General features: G+C 42.8%; 1 protein-coding gene across 5 annotated transcripts; it reads left to right on the top strand.

The window, feature by feature from the left end:
- Positions 1-566: 566 nt before the first annotated feature.
- On the top strand, positions 567-13117 carry LOC107076972 (mitochondrial antiviral-signaling protein-like). Of its 5 annotated transcripts, none has more exons than XM_069189680.1 (5): positions 567-729; positions 4466-4613; positions 5410-5595; positions 6576-7021; positions 10138-13117. In XM_069189680.1, exons 3-5 carry the CDS (start codon positions 5451-5453, stop codon positions 11011-11013), a joined length of 1467 nt encoding a protein of 488 aa, XP_069045781.1. In that variant the 5' UTR covers positions 567-729; positions 4466-4613; positions 5410-5450; the 3' UTR covers positions 11014-13117. The 5 variants fall into 5 exon arrangements, with proteins under 5 accessions (XP_069045781.1, XP_069045770.1, XP_069045779.1 ...); XM_069189669.1 differs by having other exon boundaries at positions 568-729; positions 5406-5595; XM_069189678.1 differs by having other exon boundaries at positions 570-729; positions 5406-5586.
- Positions 13118-15231: the final 2114 nt, after the last annotated feature.

Below are 15231 nucleotides of genomic sequence, written 5' to 3'. Positions count from 1 at the left end.
GGGGGTGCTGGAGAGGACTGTGGGCCCTGTACAGGGACTAATGGACAAAAGCAAGTGGCTGGGAGGGACTCTTTAAGTGTGCAAATCCAGCCCCATCATCCACCTGCACAGATTGATAATGGACAATCACCGCCGTCCGGAAAGTTTTTATTGCTTGTTAGTTTCGTACCTTGCTAGAATGTTTACTGATTGGGAGAATGTTTTCAATCGTGAGATGTTGGTTTGGAAATAAAGAAAAAAAAAGTAATTATTTTTATTATGACATCTGTGGTTTCTGAACGGTCACAAAAACAGGCTAGTCTTCAGCAACCGACAGGCACAAGTTATTCCCTTATACTCTGAGTCCACAGTGCGTTTTAATCCTATCAGTTTTTGGAACTTGCAAATAAAGAGATTTTACGGTACCGCAAAAAGTGTTTAATGCGGCACTCACGAACCATAAATACAAGTCAATAGTATAACAAATAATAACCGAAGGTCACTGTTTTTTTTATAATAACCATTAAAGTTAACACCGCCCTTCCATTGCGGCCATAAAAAAGTCAGACTACAGACGAAAACCTAGTTTCGTCTTACAGCAGTTTCCATTTTTTGCGTGCGGCATGATGTATTTTGACGTAAAGACGCTCTTCCACTGTGGGGCCGACGCTGCAGAAGCAGCCAGTAAGATTCATGGGTGGGATTTGTGCTTAAAACGCGAGAAGGAAGCGGTTTACGGACAACAAGAGGGTGAGGAATTATTGTTTTTTAGCTTCGTTTCTCTGGGTACAAAATGATAAATGCCCATTCGGGTACTCATGAGTCGAACGCTTTAAAACATGCATCTGAGCACACGGAACAGGCAATCAAGCAAGTTTAGTCACAGCAAATTTTGTGCATGACCTTTTTCTGTATGTGGCTCTTTTGAAGTCCCGTTTCCTGCTCCAAATATTTTTGGTGGGGATTTCCCCCCCCCGTATAATCCAGTTGCAAGAACGTAGCGGTTACGTGCGAGACCAAGAGTATTAACTTAAACTTACAAAACATTTTGCATATGAAATACCTCAACGATGGAAGAAATCCATTTTATTACTTCCGTGCTGCAGGAGAAGTGTACCCCTGCCATTCTGCCCCGCTTGGAGTGAGGCGGGGAGACAACACGAGTCTGACAGGTCAGGACAGTAAGGTGGCAGACCTGATGTGTGACCTGATGTGTCCCGTCATTGCGGTCGAAAAGCGCCGCGTCTTAAACGTTTATGACGCTGGCAAGTTTAAAATCGCTGGTAGTAATTCATCGAGATGTCCGCCAGCTTCCTCCCTGCTTTATCACTATCATGCGGTATTTGTTCCTTAGACCACAAAAGCGTTAAAAAGCCTGCTTGACATAAAATGACTGAGTGTTAACGTGAATAGACAAGTTCTGCTCAGAAACCGATAGATACACGGGGAAGCACAGAGATAAAAAGCCTACGGCCGGCCTGATCATTTGAAAACACAGTAAAGCTGTTTCTTCTCGGTATTTTGGCAGAGGTACCCAGGTCACTCTAGAAGCATGACAAAGATAGTGGACCAGTAGGCAGGTCCCCCGGACATTCAGACCAATCCTTAAGTGGGGTGATAGTGGATACTGCTGTTGGAGGTTCTGTCTGTGCGGTGCGCTTTTAAAGTAGGATCCTGAATACCCATGTTACTGAAAGAGCGCTATCGCTAACCTAAATATCTGGGCTGAATTTATGACCCAGGCTTTATCGTCAGCCCTGGGGTACCTGCTTTTCCCCGGTAGGTCAACATGTCCTCACTGCAGCAGGCTGTTAGTGATCTACTGCTGCGAAATGGCAGCTGTGCTACATCTCAGGGAATTCTGCACTTCGTGGGAGATCGAGTGAGACCCCTTCCACTTCAGAGCTCCTTGGGCTTCAACAAGCTGATCAAATTACTTTTAATAGAAATGATTTATCCTTCTTTTCCTTCTCTGTCTAACTAACGTCTTGGCCCAGTCAGGTGTTGCTGGTCCTATGATTTTGTCCAGGTAAAGAAACCCGCTCCAGGGCTGCACATCAGTATAGGAAGGTCAGTTGAGGAAATAATTTAGAGTGCTCTCATTTCCTTAATTGTAATCTAATATTATCCGATTGTTTATTATTAAACATAATCAGTATGCAGAACTGAGATTTCTGCACACTTTTAACTTTACATCTTTTTACACTTCCTCTGTTAAAAAAGAAAGTCTAGCCTGCCCTTCAATTATCAGATGATATAAAACCTAACATGAGAGCCTTTGTAATGAGGGTTCAGACTAGTTAGGGTTACTAATTATTCGCTAATGACTGATGACAAATGACTATTTTTATCCATTCTTGTCCTGTTGGACTTGAGTTCTGCCTTTGACTCTGTTGATCATAGATTAGAGAGGATTTTTGGTATTGTCAGATCTGCTTTGTTGTTCTTTTAAATCATAACTATAAAAAATGTGTTTGTTCCTTTATAATTTATATAATTTTAATATATCTACATGTTAACTTTGAGTCATATTTTGGTGTCAGTCCAGGTACTCAGGTGAGGAATCGTGGGTTGCTTTTTGAAACCTATATTTGCACTGTTGTCCGAGTTGATTTTGTGCAGTTTTATAAATATTTTAAAGTCTTGTAATATTTTGTGCATCCATACTATCTTTCCCAGTCTCATGCTGAAAAACGAATGCATGCTTTTGTCTTTTGCTGGCTGGATTAAAATAATGCAGATCTTGTGGGTGTTTCCACATATGTTTTTTAACAAGTTGCAGCTTGTTCAGCTGCTCACATTTTAATTTAAATTCAAAAGCATGAGCATTTATATCACCTGCCTTAATTTCCTTGCACAGTAGATTTCAGAATAAGATTCACAATCCCGCTGCTCACCTAGAAGGTCTTGAACAGTCTGTCTCCTGACTGCAGCAGTGAGCCGAACCCCCTCCACAGCTGCACACTCCAGTTCCCCACACGAGGCTCCGGGCACTGGGAGACCAGAGCTTGCTCTCCTGCTGCTGCAAGACTGAATGATCTCCCAGCCCATGTTAGATCTTGCAAGTCAGTCTCCACTTTCAAATCCCATCTTCAGGCTCACTTTTATCCTCTAAGTTTTAATTTGTTGACATCTATTTCTGTTGTCACCCAGCAACTCACAACTGCCAATCCACTGAAGCTCAGTGTCACGCCCTCTGCAGCCAGAGGGCTCTCCTTCTCTGTCCTGTCCCAAGTTCCGGTCTGCTGTCCTTCCGGTCCCTCTCTTTTCCTTGGGCTATATATTTCCGGGTCTTGCACTCTGTCCTCACTCAGCATTGATGTTCGGATGTCCTGAGACCCGCCTAGCACCAGGGCGCCCCACGTCCGCTCCCTGAGGGCATAGGTTTCTATACGGCATTCCTGAACTCTTTGCACTATGAGCCCGGGCCTTTTTCCCGTCTCGCCGCTACGCATATGGGTCTTTTTCCGCTCTCCTGCTCCCCACGGTTAGTCCCTTTGGACGTCCGTGACACTCAGCAGGTGTGAGCCTGGTCATAGGGGCGGAGTGGTGGCTCTGTGGCTAAGGATCTGCGCCTGTGACTGGAAGGTTGCCGGTTCAAATCCCGCGGCCGGCAGAGGAATCCTACTCTGTTGGGCCCCTGAGCAAGGCCCTTAACACCAACTGCTCCAGGGGCGCCGTACAATGGCAGACCCTGCGCTCTGACCCCAAGCTCCTCTCCCTGTCTGTGTCTCCATGGAGAAAAGCTGGGGTATGCGAAAAGATGAATTCCTAATGCAAGAAATTGTATAGGGCTAATAAAGAAACATTATACATTATTATCAGTACCTGGATGCGAGACCTAAGAAAACTAAGGTTGCTGCTGGAAGAGGTGTTAGTGGGGCCAGCAGGGGGCGCTCACCCTGCGGTCTGTGTGGGTCCTAATGCCCCAGTATAGTGAGGAGGACACCGTGCTGTAAAAAGGCACAGTAAAGGTCCTGACTCTCTGTGGTCATTAAAAATCCCAGGGTATTTCTTGAAAAGAGTAGTGGTGTAACCCTGGCAATCTGGCCAAATTTCCCAGTGGGCCTTCTAACAATCCCCATCAAAGAACGGGCGTCATCACACTGTCCTCCTCCCCACTGAGAGTGAGTGTACCTGTGGTGAGTGTACTGTGAGCACAGTATGGGCTGCTGTTGCAATATCAGGTGGGGCTGCACAGAGGTTGTGGTGGAGGGGAGTCCCCATTACCTATAAATGCCTTTTTGCGTTTTTGGGGTGTCCAGAAAAGTGCTATATAAGTGTAAGGAATTATTATTATTATTATTAATATTTATTATTTTGTTTGATGGTTTTATTGTACACTGCCTTGAAATGATGGACTGTGAAAGGCACTTGGAAAATTAAAGGTTATTCATTGTAGAATGTTATTTATGGGAAAAGTTGTGTTCGATTGGTTATCAGAATGATTTACTGTTACTAAGCAATCTGTCATATTTTCCTTCAGGCTGTGTTATTTTAGGTAACTCAAGATGACATTTGTAAGTGACAAATTGTACAAAGAGTACCTTCGGCTCAACATGGAGCCGTTTGTGTCTAAAGTCAAGCCGATGGAGATCCTGCCTTTTCTTTACTGCCTTACTGAGTCAGATAAGGTAAGTTTTCAATTGTATATCGTATTTATTTAAAAAAAAAACTGAGTTACCATTTGTAGTTCAGGTGGGCAGCTGCGTCAGCATGCGTAGGCTGCAAAGGAACAAGTAACAGGTTTATTCCACGCTGAAAAAAAGAAGAAAGAGAACACAACGTTTCGGCCGTGGAGCCTTCTTCAGGTGTCTTCAGGTTGACACCTGAAGAAGGCTCCACGGCCGAAACGTTGTGTTCTCTTTCTTCTTTTTTTCAGCATGGAATAAACCTATTATGAGTTACCATTTGTTTCATTTAATTATCTGTTGATTCATTAGTCATTAATTACTTAATATTCATTTCATGGCTGCAGAGCGTTTTTCCTCACAGTGAAGACTTACTGCAGTTGACAAAATCAACATCAAAGATTAAGGTTTATTTATATCACTGCTTTGCATAAACAGACCAGGGCCTCTGTAGTTGAGCTGCATCAGCCGAAAGTCCAGAATAACAAGTTCGGCTGAAATGTTTTTCAACCAACAAAAAACAGAACATAAACATAAAGCTATGAAACAATTGACATTTTAAAAAGTAATTAACATGAGAATGTTTTTACATTTGCAGAAAAATCATTTTAAATACTGTATTCACAGTGTATGACGATTACATTTCACTTTCAGCGATTTCAGCACCTTGTTTTGATCAGTTTAACTTCCATGGAACTGGTCGTTGGGTCTTTTGCTCTTCGGTCATTTATATCTCATCTAATGCAATATACTGTAGAATCCAAAAGCCCAAGTAATGCCTTTGTTTATTTTAAGGAAGAAATTGTGGCCAAAAAAGATAGCTCAGGCGATCGCGTCGCCATGCAGCATCTACTAGATTGTCTGAGACGCCGGGAGAATTGGCCACCCATTTTAATTCATGCACTGGAGGGAACTGAGCAAAGCATCCTCGCTCAGGGGCTGAAAGACAAATATGAGTCACTTCTAGCTCGATACAGTAAGTACTGTAAGTATAGTATAAGTAATATACACCAGTAATTACAGCTGCTTTAACTGCATAATTTCTTGCTTAACAGGTAGTGCGGGCATTCATAGTTTTAATAAATTAAGAACCTAGGACTTGCTCTGATAGCCTCTACTGGCTAGAAGTGCAGAAAAGATGAAAAATATTTGGCGTCCTGGCCAAATTTCCCATTGGCCCTTACCACTCGTGGCCTCCTAATAACCCCCCTCTATGAATTGGCTTCATTACTCTGCTCTCCTACCCACTGAGAGCTGGTGTGTGGGGAGCGTACTGGTGCACTATGGCTGCCGTCGCATCATCCAGGTGGGGCTGCACATTGGTGGTGGAGGGGAGTCCCCATTACCTGTAAAGCACTTTAAGTGGAGTGTCCAGAAAAGTGCTGTATAAGTGTAAGCAATTATTAATTATTATTATTATTTTTTCATTCAAGCAATAACCAGTAAGGCATCCGTTAACAATGGGCTTCAGTTAATAAACGGATCGAAATAAGACAGTGGCACATTTTACCGAATTGGTCAAATTAAAAAAAAAATCTTTATAGGACTTTAAAATAATTTGAAAATGCTGAAGCCCCCGACTTTATTTTTAGAACTGTTATGAAAAGGAAAAAAAGAAAATGTGAAAATCTGAAGCCCCAGGGTAGGACACACACAGAGATAAAGACCCACAGAGGTGGACACAGAAACGCACAGAGACGGACATACAGATAGATGGAAACAGGGGCAGGTATGCAGTCAAACAATAATTCAAAAGCAGTTAAGGTTTTTAACAAATTTCTTTACGTCCAGAAGAATGCAGTTGCTTTGTGGCTTTGTCTTTTGCAAAGTATTTTGGGATTAAAATATTGCTATAGCAGTTAATTTCCTGATCAACAAACGTTTTAGTCTTCATTATTTAATTAATTGAATTTCTCCCATTCCTGCCTGGAAGTGTAACGGTATCTCCTCCCCTGTACGGTATAGCTCCTCGTCAGCCACGTCCGCCCGCTGCTGCAGCTGGGAGCCCTCCCCCTCCTCCCCAGCACCCCAGTCCGCCCACTGGAGACCCCGGTCCGTTCCCAGCGGCGCCCCCGGCTGAAACTCCCACCGGCGGTGCTCCGCCTCCTCGCCGCGCCCCTCCGCCTGCTCCAGCAGCTGCTCTCTCGGCACCCCAACAAGAGGTCCACCCTTCAGTCGCCTCTCCCCCTCTCCCTGTCCAGTCACCGGTTTCCACAGCTGAGACCTCCCTGCCCCTCCCCTCGGGACCCCCCCTGCCCCCTGCTGCTGCGGCTCCCTCTGGCTCGGTGGCGCCCCCTGTCTGTCGGGATCAGTCAGCGGCGAAGTCCTCCAATCAAGAAACTGCCTCTCCGGCTGCTGCAGCACACGAGACGGTCACTCCTGCGAAGAATGTCACTGACGGAGGAAAGGTGGTAGGTTTCACTCGTGTGTTGTTCTTTTCACCGTTTTCCTGCATAGTTTCAGCTGCACTGATTGTCTTGAATCTGATCTTTGTCGTGTTTCCTGATTCATTGAGACAGAGGTGTCCTCTGGGATGTGTAGTTTTCTTTATTGATCATACAGTGAGAATAAAGACATTCACCACGCAAGTTAAGACCAGTTGCGGGTATTGCTGCAAGACAGTTATTTTAAAATCGCTGTGTTAGTGTCATGAATATTTACACAGTGCCATGAAGGAGTACTGCTGCAAGACAGTTATTTTAAAATCGCTGTGTTAGTGTCATGAATATTTACACAGTGCCATGCAGGAGTATTCACCCCTTACCGAAAAATGTTCCCAGGGGAAAATTGATGGACAGTAATCGTTAAGCCTTACTGAAATCAAGACAGGATGGCTATGTCCTTGTGTGTGAGGTCTTGCCTTAGAGAAATGTGACATTTTGACCCAGTTTTAGATTCTTGAGCATCTCAAGCAGGTTTTCCTTTAGGATTCATCTGTACTTTGCATCATTTATTTTTTCCTCATTCCTGACAAGCTTTCCACAACGTGATGATCATAAGCGTTAGAGACCAACGAAAGGTGGGGAACCTATGTTCAGGAGACTGTAACCCAGTGGTTCCCAATCCTTGTCCTGGTGACCCACACAGCTGTTGGTTTGTGTTGTAGCCGAGCCCTTGGATACACAGTCAGACCCTTCATTGATTTAATAATAAGAACGATTTGGACTGTTTGTTCCCGGGTCTTAAAAATGTTGCAGCTTTAACTGTTAAAGTGAAATAAAATCCCCAAAATGTGACTAGAAATAAAATGCAAATATTAAATTGCAGCAACGTCTTTGGTCAAATAAGGCTTCAGTGAATGAATGAAGGTGGGATGGGATGAAATCCCACGGAGTGTGGGTCACCCGGTCCAGAACTGGGAACCACTGCCGTAACCCAAAATCTCCCGACACAATGGCGTAGAGCCATGTTATCTTCAGGAACGGACTTTCAGCCTTCAGTGAACTTCACTGGTTGCTGAGGAAAATTCAGTTCTCTCTCAGTATAGCCTTTGTTTTCTCTCCATATAACTAGTGCTGGGCGATAATTCGATAACGATAATTATCACAATATAATTTTCCTCTATATAATTTTAACAAAGGTTCGATAAATGTTCGATATATATGTTTATGCTTTGCGCATGATATACGCATGGGCACAAAATACTGCGCGAGTGCGCGTGCGTGTCGCAGACCGGACAGCTAACGTGGCGTTGTTTACCCACATGGTGGTGGCTGACAGGACTGTAGTTAGAGTGGAGAAATGAGCGACACTGAAGCAAATGTAGTGCTACTAACGACCAGCTCAAAGAGTTGTTTAATTTACCAATTAACTGTCTGGTTTCTTCAACTTTCACTCAGGAGAACAAATCTGCCTTTAAACTTGAAAGAAATAATGATTTGACATTTATCGTGATAATTATCAATATCGACTGATATGAAAATTTTTATCGTGATAATGTTTTTGGCCATATCGCCCAGCCCTACATATAACCCTTCTGGCGTTATTGCTATCTGTATTTCTCCTCATGAGGAAGTGTCTCGGTAGCTGGGGTGAGACTGGTGTTACTTTCCCCAGGCTGTCTTACAGGAGCTGTCCCTTAACTCGGCTCTGGTTTGTTTCTGGACTGGTCCTTGTCTACCGCCTCTCTTAAAACCAGCAAACGTGTGCGATGCAGGGTTCCTTGGTGACCTCCAGCCTTTTAACCAGCAGATGTACACCCCACAAGAATCCCTAGAAGTCAGGTCTTTTATAACGAGCCCAGGGGGGTCTTCCACCCCCAACACACAAACCTCTTCTTGGATTCTACCAAATGCAACTGCCCCCTTTCAGGGGAGATAAACATCTGCCCTGGTCTCCTCTCTACTTCATTCTTATTTAACCTGTCGTGACCTTAACTTGCCTGACTCATCCTGTTTGGCCAGGGATGCTTCTCAGTCACCACCTTCTCAATAACCAGTAGCAGCCAGGTTTTCCATTGCCTTCAACTCTCCTCACTGTACTTGGTTTCCCTTATTACTTATTTTCCAGGAACGGACCGTTCCTTATAAAGCTCTGGGAACATCCTAGCCCTCCTAACTGAGCAGTGTTCCTTGGGAGAGCGAACTGTGCTTCCTTTCCAAGGAGCAAACCGTTACCGTAAATACTAACCAGGATGGAAAGAGTATTCTTAAACGGCTGTGTTGACTAGCGAGCACCTATCCTTCTGCCACTGACTTTTATTTCCCCCAATAACTGGTCCTAACAGAGGATTGATCTAACCATGTTCTCGCCAAGAGACTCCTTCTTTAATTAGTTCCTCTCCCATTTAAACAGTGGTCATTGATAACAGCTCTGTTGCTGCCTTGTGTGCATACATGACCTTCACCCGTGTGCAAATACCCTTTCATATTCTCTTTAAAGAATCAAAATACTTTAAATTGAAATTAAAGCACTTGAAATTTCTCCAGTACTCTATATATGCATGTGTATTAAAGAGCTTCCACTTTGTCCTAGTTTAGCCCATGTCTTTTCCCACACCAGAACACACATAGCAAAGAAGAATGGAGACTGTCCTTTCCCTGTGTGACAGCCAGGGTTCTAAAGCTTCTGAAGCACATAGCCTACAAATTTCACCTTTTATAGGTTGAAGTGCTTTCAGCTTCTGTTTTAAAAGCCCACTCAGAGTGGACTCGTCTTGTTAAGTTCCTAAAAGCATGTTCTGATACTTTTCTTATAAAAAGGTAGGCCTGCACTGGCCTCATGTGTTTAAGAGCACTTTTTTAACAAAATGTTTTTTTCAAGGAGCCCTTACTTTACTGATTTGGAAGAACGTTTGACGAACAACAGAACAAGCCAACAGAATTGATATTACTGTATGTTTGTATCGTAAGTCACAATAAGGCGATTCTTTGAGCTTTCTGGAGATGTAATTTTAGATTAGTCGAAGAACTGTTACACAAAATGTGAGTATCAGTGTTTTGACAGCGTTGCTTCATGATTGATAATGTGTTATAAATTGAAATGATTATCCATGCATATGTCTAATCCTGAGTCTCTTGTCTTTAAGGCGGGGACAAACAGTCAACCAGCCCAGGGCATCACAAGTCAGCAGACACCTCAAGTGAAGACAAGACCAGCTGCCATCGATCCCACTACCATTCCCCTCTTCCCATCAAGCACTGGGGCTTCGGCCAACCCATACGATGGCGAGTTCCTCAGTAAACCTGGGACACTGCATTCTTTTGCTCATGCACAGGTTCTTCACGCTGCAAACTACCAGGTGGATCATCCTCCAATCCCAGAGGAGCTGTATTCTGGTGATTCTGCTCGTCTTCAGATTAGCTCAAGCTATACCTCCTGCTCTGATTGTAACCGGTCTGCTGGAGCCTCTGGACAGGAGCCTCATCACAATGAGCCTGAAGAGAATCACTTCTCATCCTTTGAGAACACTGTCTCCTCTCCTGTTCAGAGTGCCCTGGCCAACACTTCTTTTGCTGGTGCTGCAAGGATGCCAATGGAAAGATCTGCACCCAGTACAGCAAGCTGGCCAACACAAAACTATACCAGAAGTGCGGAAGAAAACCCCAACTTAACAACAGACGTGCCAGCTGTTTTCAATGAGTTTCCAGAGACCAATAGAAGTACAAATGTTTATAGAACAAATAATGAATTGCACTCTCTGTCTCTCTCTGATGTAAGGGAGAACGTAGTGCGTCTCTTTCAGCCCTCCTTTGCTGACAATTATGCAGGGCAAATCCGCACGTCTCTGGAGAGCTCTCCCGACAGGCTCAGGGGACCCTCCGAGTCTCGGGAGCCAGAAAGCGGAGGCTGGGGGGGAAGAGCCCGTGATCTGCTCGGAAACCACTATGTCCAAGCCATCGGAATCGTTGCTGTATCTTTCCTGCTTTGGAGATACATGAGGAAGTGGAAGTCTTCAAATTAAAAACAAAGCAAAACATGGGTTTGTAGATGAAAGGAAGAAATGCCGTTAAAGTTAAGGTACTTTTTTTTTTTTTTTGACGCTGCCACTGTGTTCAGTCTGGGAGTCCCAGAATGTTTTATGCAGATGAAAATGCACATATGCATGTTTTAGGCACATACAATTGCTGGTATTTATCACTGAAGCAAAAAGAAAAATAAATTGTAAAAGAACCTTCCAGCTAGCACTTAAGTGTTTTAATTGAAATTTTGATTTGGGCTTCTTCAACATCCACATTTTCCAGGGTGGTTTTGTTTTTTAACTAGGGGGCTTACAGAAACAATTTAATTGTATGAACACGTGGCTTTCAATTCAAACTTGACAAGCTACCCCACAGATGCTGCCGGTAACAGTATAAATCTAAAAGTTAAACAATATTTAAAGTTCTCTTGCAATAGTCACTCCTGGGTGCCATGTGCCGTTAGTGCTTGAAAGTTTGTGTTCTGTATGTGCATACATCACCACTATGGTTGGTAGGAGGCCTTTTGCCCTATCTGGCCCATTTCATAGTTAATATTCCATTGATCTAAAAATCTCAACTAGCTGGTTCTTGAAAGAAGCCAGGGCATCGGCTTCAACAACACGGCAGGGTAGTTTGTTCCATACTGCTGAAACTCTCTGGGTAAAAAAAGTGCTTCCTGTTCTTGCTTTCCAGTACATTTCTACATAGTTTCTACTTGTGTCTTCTGCTTTGTGTTTTTCTTGTGATTCTGAAGAAATTCACTAGGTTGACTTTGTTAGTGTCTTTTTGTTTAACGGATTGTCTTTTTTGTACAGCTGTGCTATTTACATGGCTTTCTTTCAGTTTTTGAAGTTATATTAAGTCAATCAGATCTGCATACTTGTAATCGCAAAATACCAAGCTCAATTATAAACATTAGAATTATACTATATAAGTCGTTGATATTGTTATTGATTTTGTACAACTGCGGCTGAATTGTTGTTGTACAGTGGAAATCAAACGTCTACACACCCTTATTGAAGTTTCAGGTTTTGTTGATGTAAAGGCTGAAATCAATACAAATCATGTCAGACCTTTTTTCACCTTTAATAAGATCTTGTAACCAACAATATTTGAGTAAAAAACCAATGGATCATGTTTAGGAAGAATAATTAACAAAAAAAAGTTTCAATGCCTTGGTTGCATAAGTGTTCATACCCTTTATAAAGGGGGTTGTAACTGTGTTCAGATTTAACCAATCACATTCCAAATCATGTACAAAGGTCATTTGCTTTCACCTGACATGAACTGAAGTGACTGTAATTGCCCTAAATAAAATCAGCTGTTACTGTAGTATTTCCTTGAAGGTTTCTTGGTTGCTTAGTGCAGAGATAACCATGGTCCACGAGGAGCTAACAGAAGATTTATGGGATCTTATTGTTGAAAGGTACAGATCATGAGAGGGACATAAAAGATTTTTGAAGGCGTGACATATATCATGGGACACTGTGAAGACCATCATTAAGAAGTGGAGGAAATATGGCACCATCAGGACATTGCAAAGATCAGGGCATCCTTCCAACAATTGATGACCGGGCAAGGAGAAAGCTCATCAGGGAGGCTACCAAGAGGCTCTTAGAGGAGCTGCAGGAATTTATGGCAGTACTGGCCACTCCCTGCTTATTACAACCATTCCGTGTGTTCTTCACAAGTCTGAGCGGGGGGGTGGGGTGGCAAGACAGAAGGCGTTTCTCACACAAAAGAACATCCAAACCTGTAAAGATTTTGCAAGAACACACATTCAGTCTCCCAGAACCATGTAAGATGACGATGATGAGACCAAAGTACAACTTTTTTGCCCTTAATTCCAAAAGATATGATTGGCGCAAAGCCAACGCAGCTCAGCACCCAAAAAACACAGGACCTACCGGACAGTCAAGAATGGTGGTGGCTGGTTCTCTTCAGTGGGGACAGGGACTCTGGTCAGGACACGGGGGAAATTGACCAGCTCCAAATATCAAGAGATTCTGGTGCAAAACCTGCTGTCCTCTGGCAGAAAATTGAAGTTAAAAAAGAATTTGACCTTTCAACATGACAATGGTCCGAAGCACACAGTCAACCCAACCATCGAATGGAATGGCCCTGTCAGAGCCTGGACCTCAATCCTATACAAAACCTGTGGACTGAGCTAAAGAGGGCTGTGCACAAGAGAGCCCCCTGCAATTTGACTGAGCTTCCGCAAAGAAGAGTGGGATAAAATGGCAAAATCCAGGTGCTGACTTGATAGAGACCTATCCAAACAGACTTGCTGCTGTAATCACATCAAAAGGTGTTTCCACAAAGCATTAGATAAAGGTGTGCACAATTACACAACCAAGACATTGGAAGTTTTTTTTTGTTTTCATTTTTCCTCAATTTGTTTTTCACTTATTGTACATATTGTTGGTTACAACATGTTATTTAAGGTGGAAAAAAAGTCTGGCATGATTTGTCTTGTTTTCGGCCTTAACATCAACAAAAACTGAACTTTCCATAAGGTTGTGTAGACCTGATATCCACTGTACATTAAAAACACAATTGAGTGTCATAATGGATAATGTCACATTTTGAAATGAGAATTATGAATAATGAAATAATTTCTTGGCTTATTGCATTGTATTGCATTGCAGTTATAAGACAGCTCAAAATGTATTTAACACTGTATTTTGATTTATGTTTCAGGATTAAAATGCTATAAAATTACTGTATAGAATGTCTCAGGAGTATGTGATTTATCATTCCTAATTGAAATGGAAGCCCAGAAACGTACACAGGGTATGGACTGCACAGAATTCTTGGCCCCTAGTAAAGCCCTTGTCAGTTTTACCCTATATTTTGTCACACATTAAATCGGCTTCAACAACATGGCTGGGAAGCTTGTTCCCTTCTCCCACAACCTTTTGCATAAGGACGGTCCTCCTGTTTTAGGTTTTACACACATTTCTCTGGTTTACGCTTCACAGCTGCTCATGAAGTCCACTTTGAGGCTTTTGAGTAGTTGAATTGGGCCGCCTCATAGTCTCTGTTCAGAGATATTCCTGAGCAGCAATATCTTTTTTTATAACATTAACTCAACATAAACTCTGTACACTACCATCAAATGAGGCCAATATAACCTCTTTGGTACAGTAGTGAAGAGTTAATTGACACCAGGATCTCCCTTTGAGATTAAAGTGCAGTGTGATGGTAGAACTCCATTTCAATTTCTTCTCTTGTAATTATTACAAATTATTATTTGTTATTATCATTATTAATTATTAATAAAGCGTTGTAATAGTAAAGCTGTACCAGTTTGTAGGGAAGAAACATGATGCCTGGGTCCCAGCTGAAAACAAGAGGTCGGCTTCATCCAATATTATCACGTTCTTGAGCTTTATGTGTTCCATGTTCATTAACAAAACCATAACCTGCCTAAAACGAAATTTGTAGAATGAGAAGCACATATTGCCATGTTTAAACTTTTATTATTTTATTGTTGAATAGAATTGAAAGAGGACCATGGAACAAAAGGTATTTATAGGTTAGACAAGTCATGCTGTGATAAATGTTTTATCCATCTAATGTACTATTGAGGTATTCAGTCAGGATAAATATTATTCACACCTTTGGCTTCTACCTTTTGTCCCCCTAGACACTGTTACTGTACATCAGTGTTTGCTGCTGCCCTCATCCTGGTCAGTAATAGGGGGAACCTCTGTGTGGGTTTTCTTTTAGGAGTTGTTAATCATCCCTGTGATAAGATCACTTTATTAGCCCTATACAATTTCTTGTATTAGGAATTTGTCTTTTTGCATACCCCAGCTTGCTCTCTATGAGACACACAGACAGGGAGAGAGAAGCTTGGGGTCAGTGCGCAGGGTCAGCCATTTATATGGCACCCCTGGAGCAGTTGGGGTTAAGGGCCTTGCTGGGGCCCAGCAGAGTAGGATTCCTCTACCAGCTGCGGGATTTGAACCAGCAACCTTCCAGCCACAGACACAGTACCTTAGCCACAGAGCCTGCACTCCACCCAATCTCTTCAAAGGCCAGACTGCACAAGCCCAGAGTCGACTCTAACAAGGACACTAGGGTGAGCACCTCTGCTCTTTCGAAAGGTGCCACTGGCTTTCAAAGATCAAGGAGACAGTACCCAGGTTTAATGTGCCATTGGAAGGACGGCACCACTAGTCATTACACTGATAAACTGGTATGGTAAATCTGGA

This window comes from Lepisosteus oculatus, chromosome 1, assembly GCF_040954835.1.
Source record: "Lepisosteus oculatus isolate fLepOcu1 chromosome 1, fLepOcu1.hap2, whole genome shotgun sequence".
NCBI classification, from domain to species: domain Eukaryota; kingdom Metazoa; phylum Chordata; class Actinopteri; order Semionotiformes; family Lepisosteidae; genus Lepisosteus; species Lepisosteus oculatus.
This window is presented reverse-complemented; position numbering and strand designations above follow the sequence as displayed.

What these genes read in the sequence shown, in the direction of transcription:
- LOC107076972 (XM_069189669.1), top strand. Translation starts at nt 4,491, where the DNA reads ATGACATTTGTAAGTGACAAATTGTACAAAGAGTACCTTCGGCTCAAC. An exon ending in GCCTTACTGAGTCAGATAAG is followed by an intron (nt 4,614 to 5,405) that starts GTAAGTTTTCAA and finishes GTTTATTTTAAG; the next exon opens with GAAGAAATTGTGGCCAAAAA. An exon ending in AGCTCGATACAGTAAGTACT is followed by an intron (nt 5,596 to 6,575) that starts GTAAGTATAGTA and finishes TGTACGGTATAG; the next exon opens with CTCCTCGTCAGCCACGTCCG.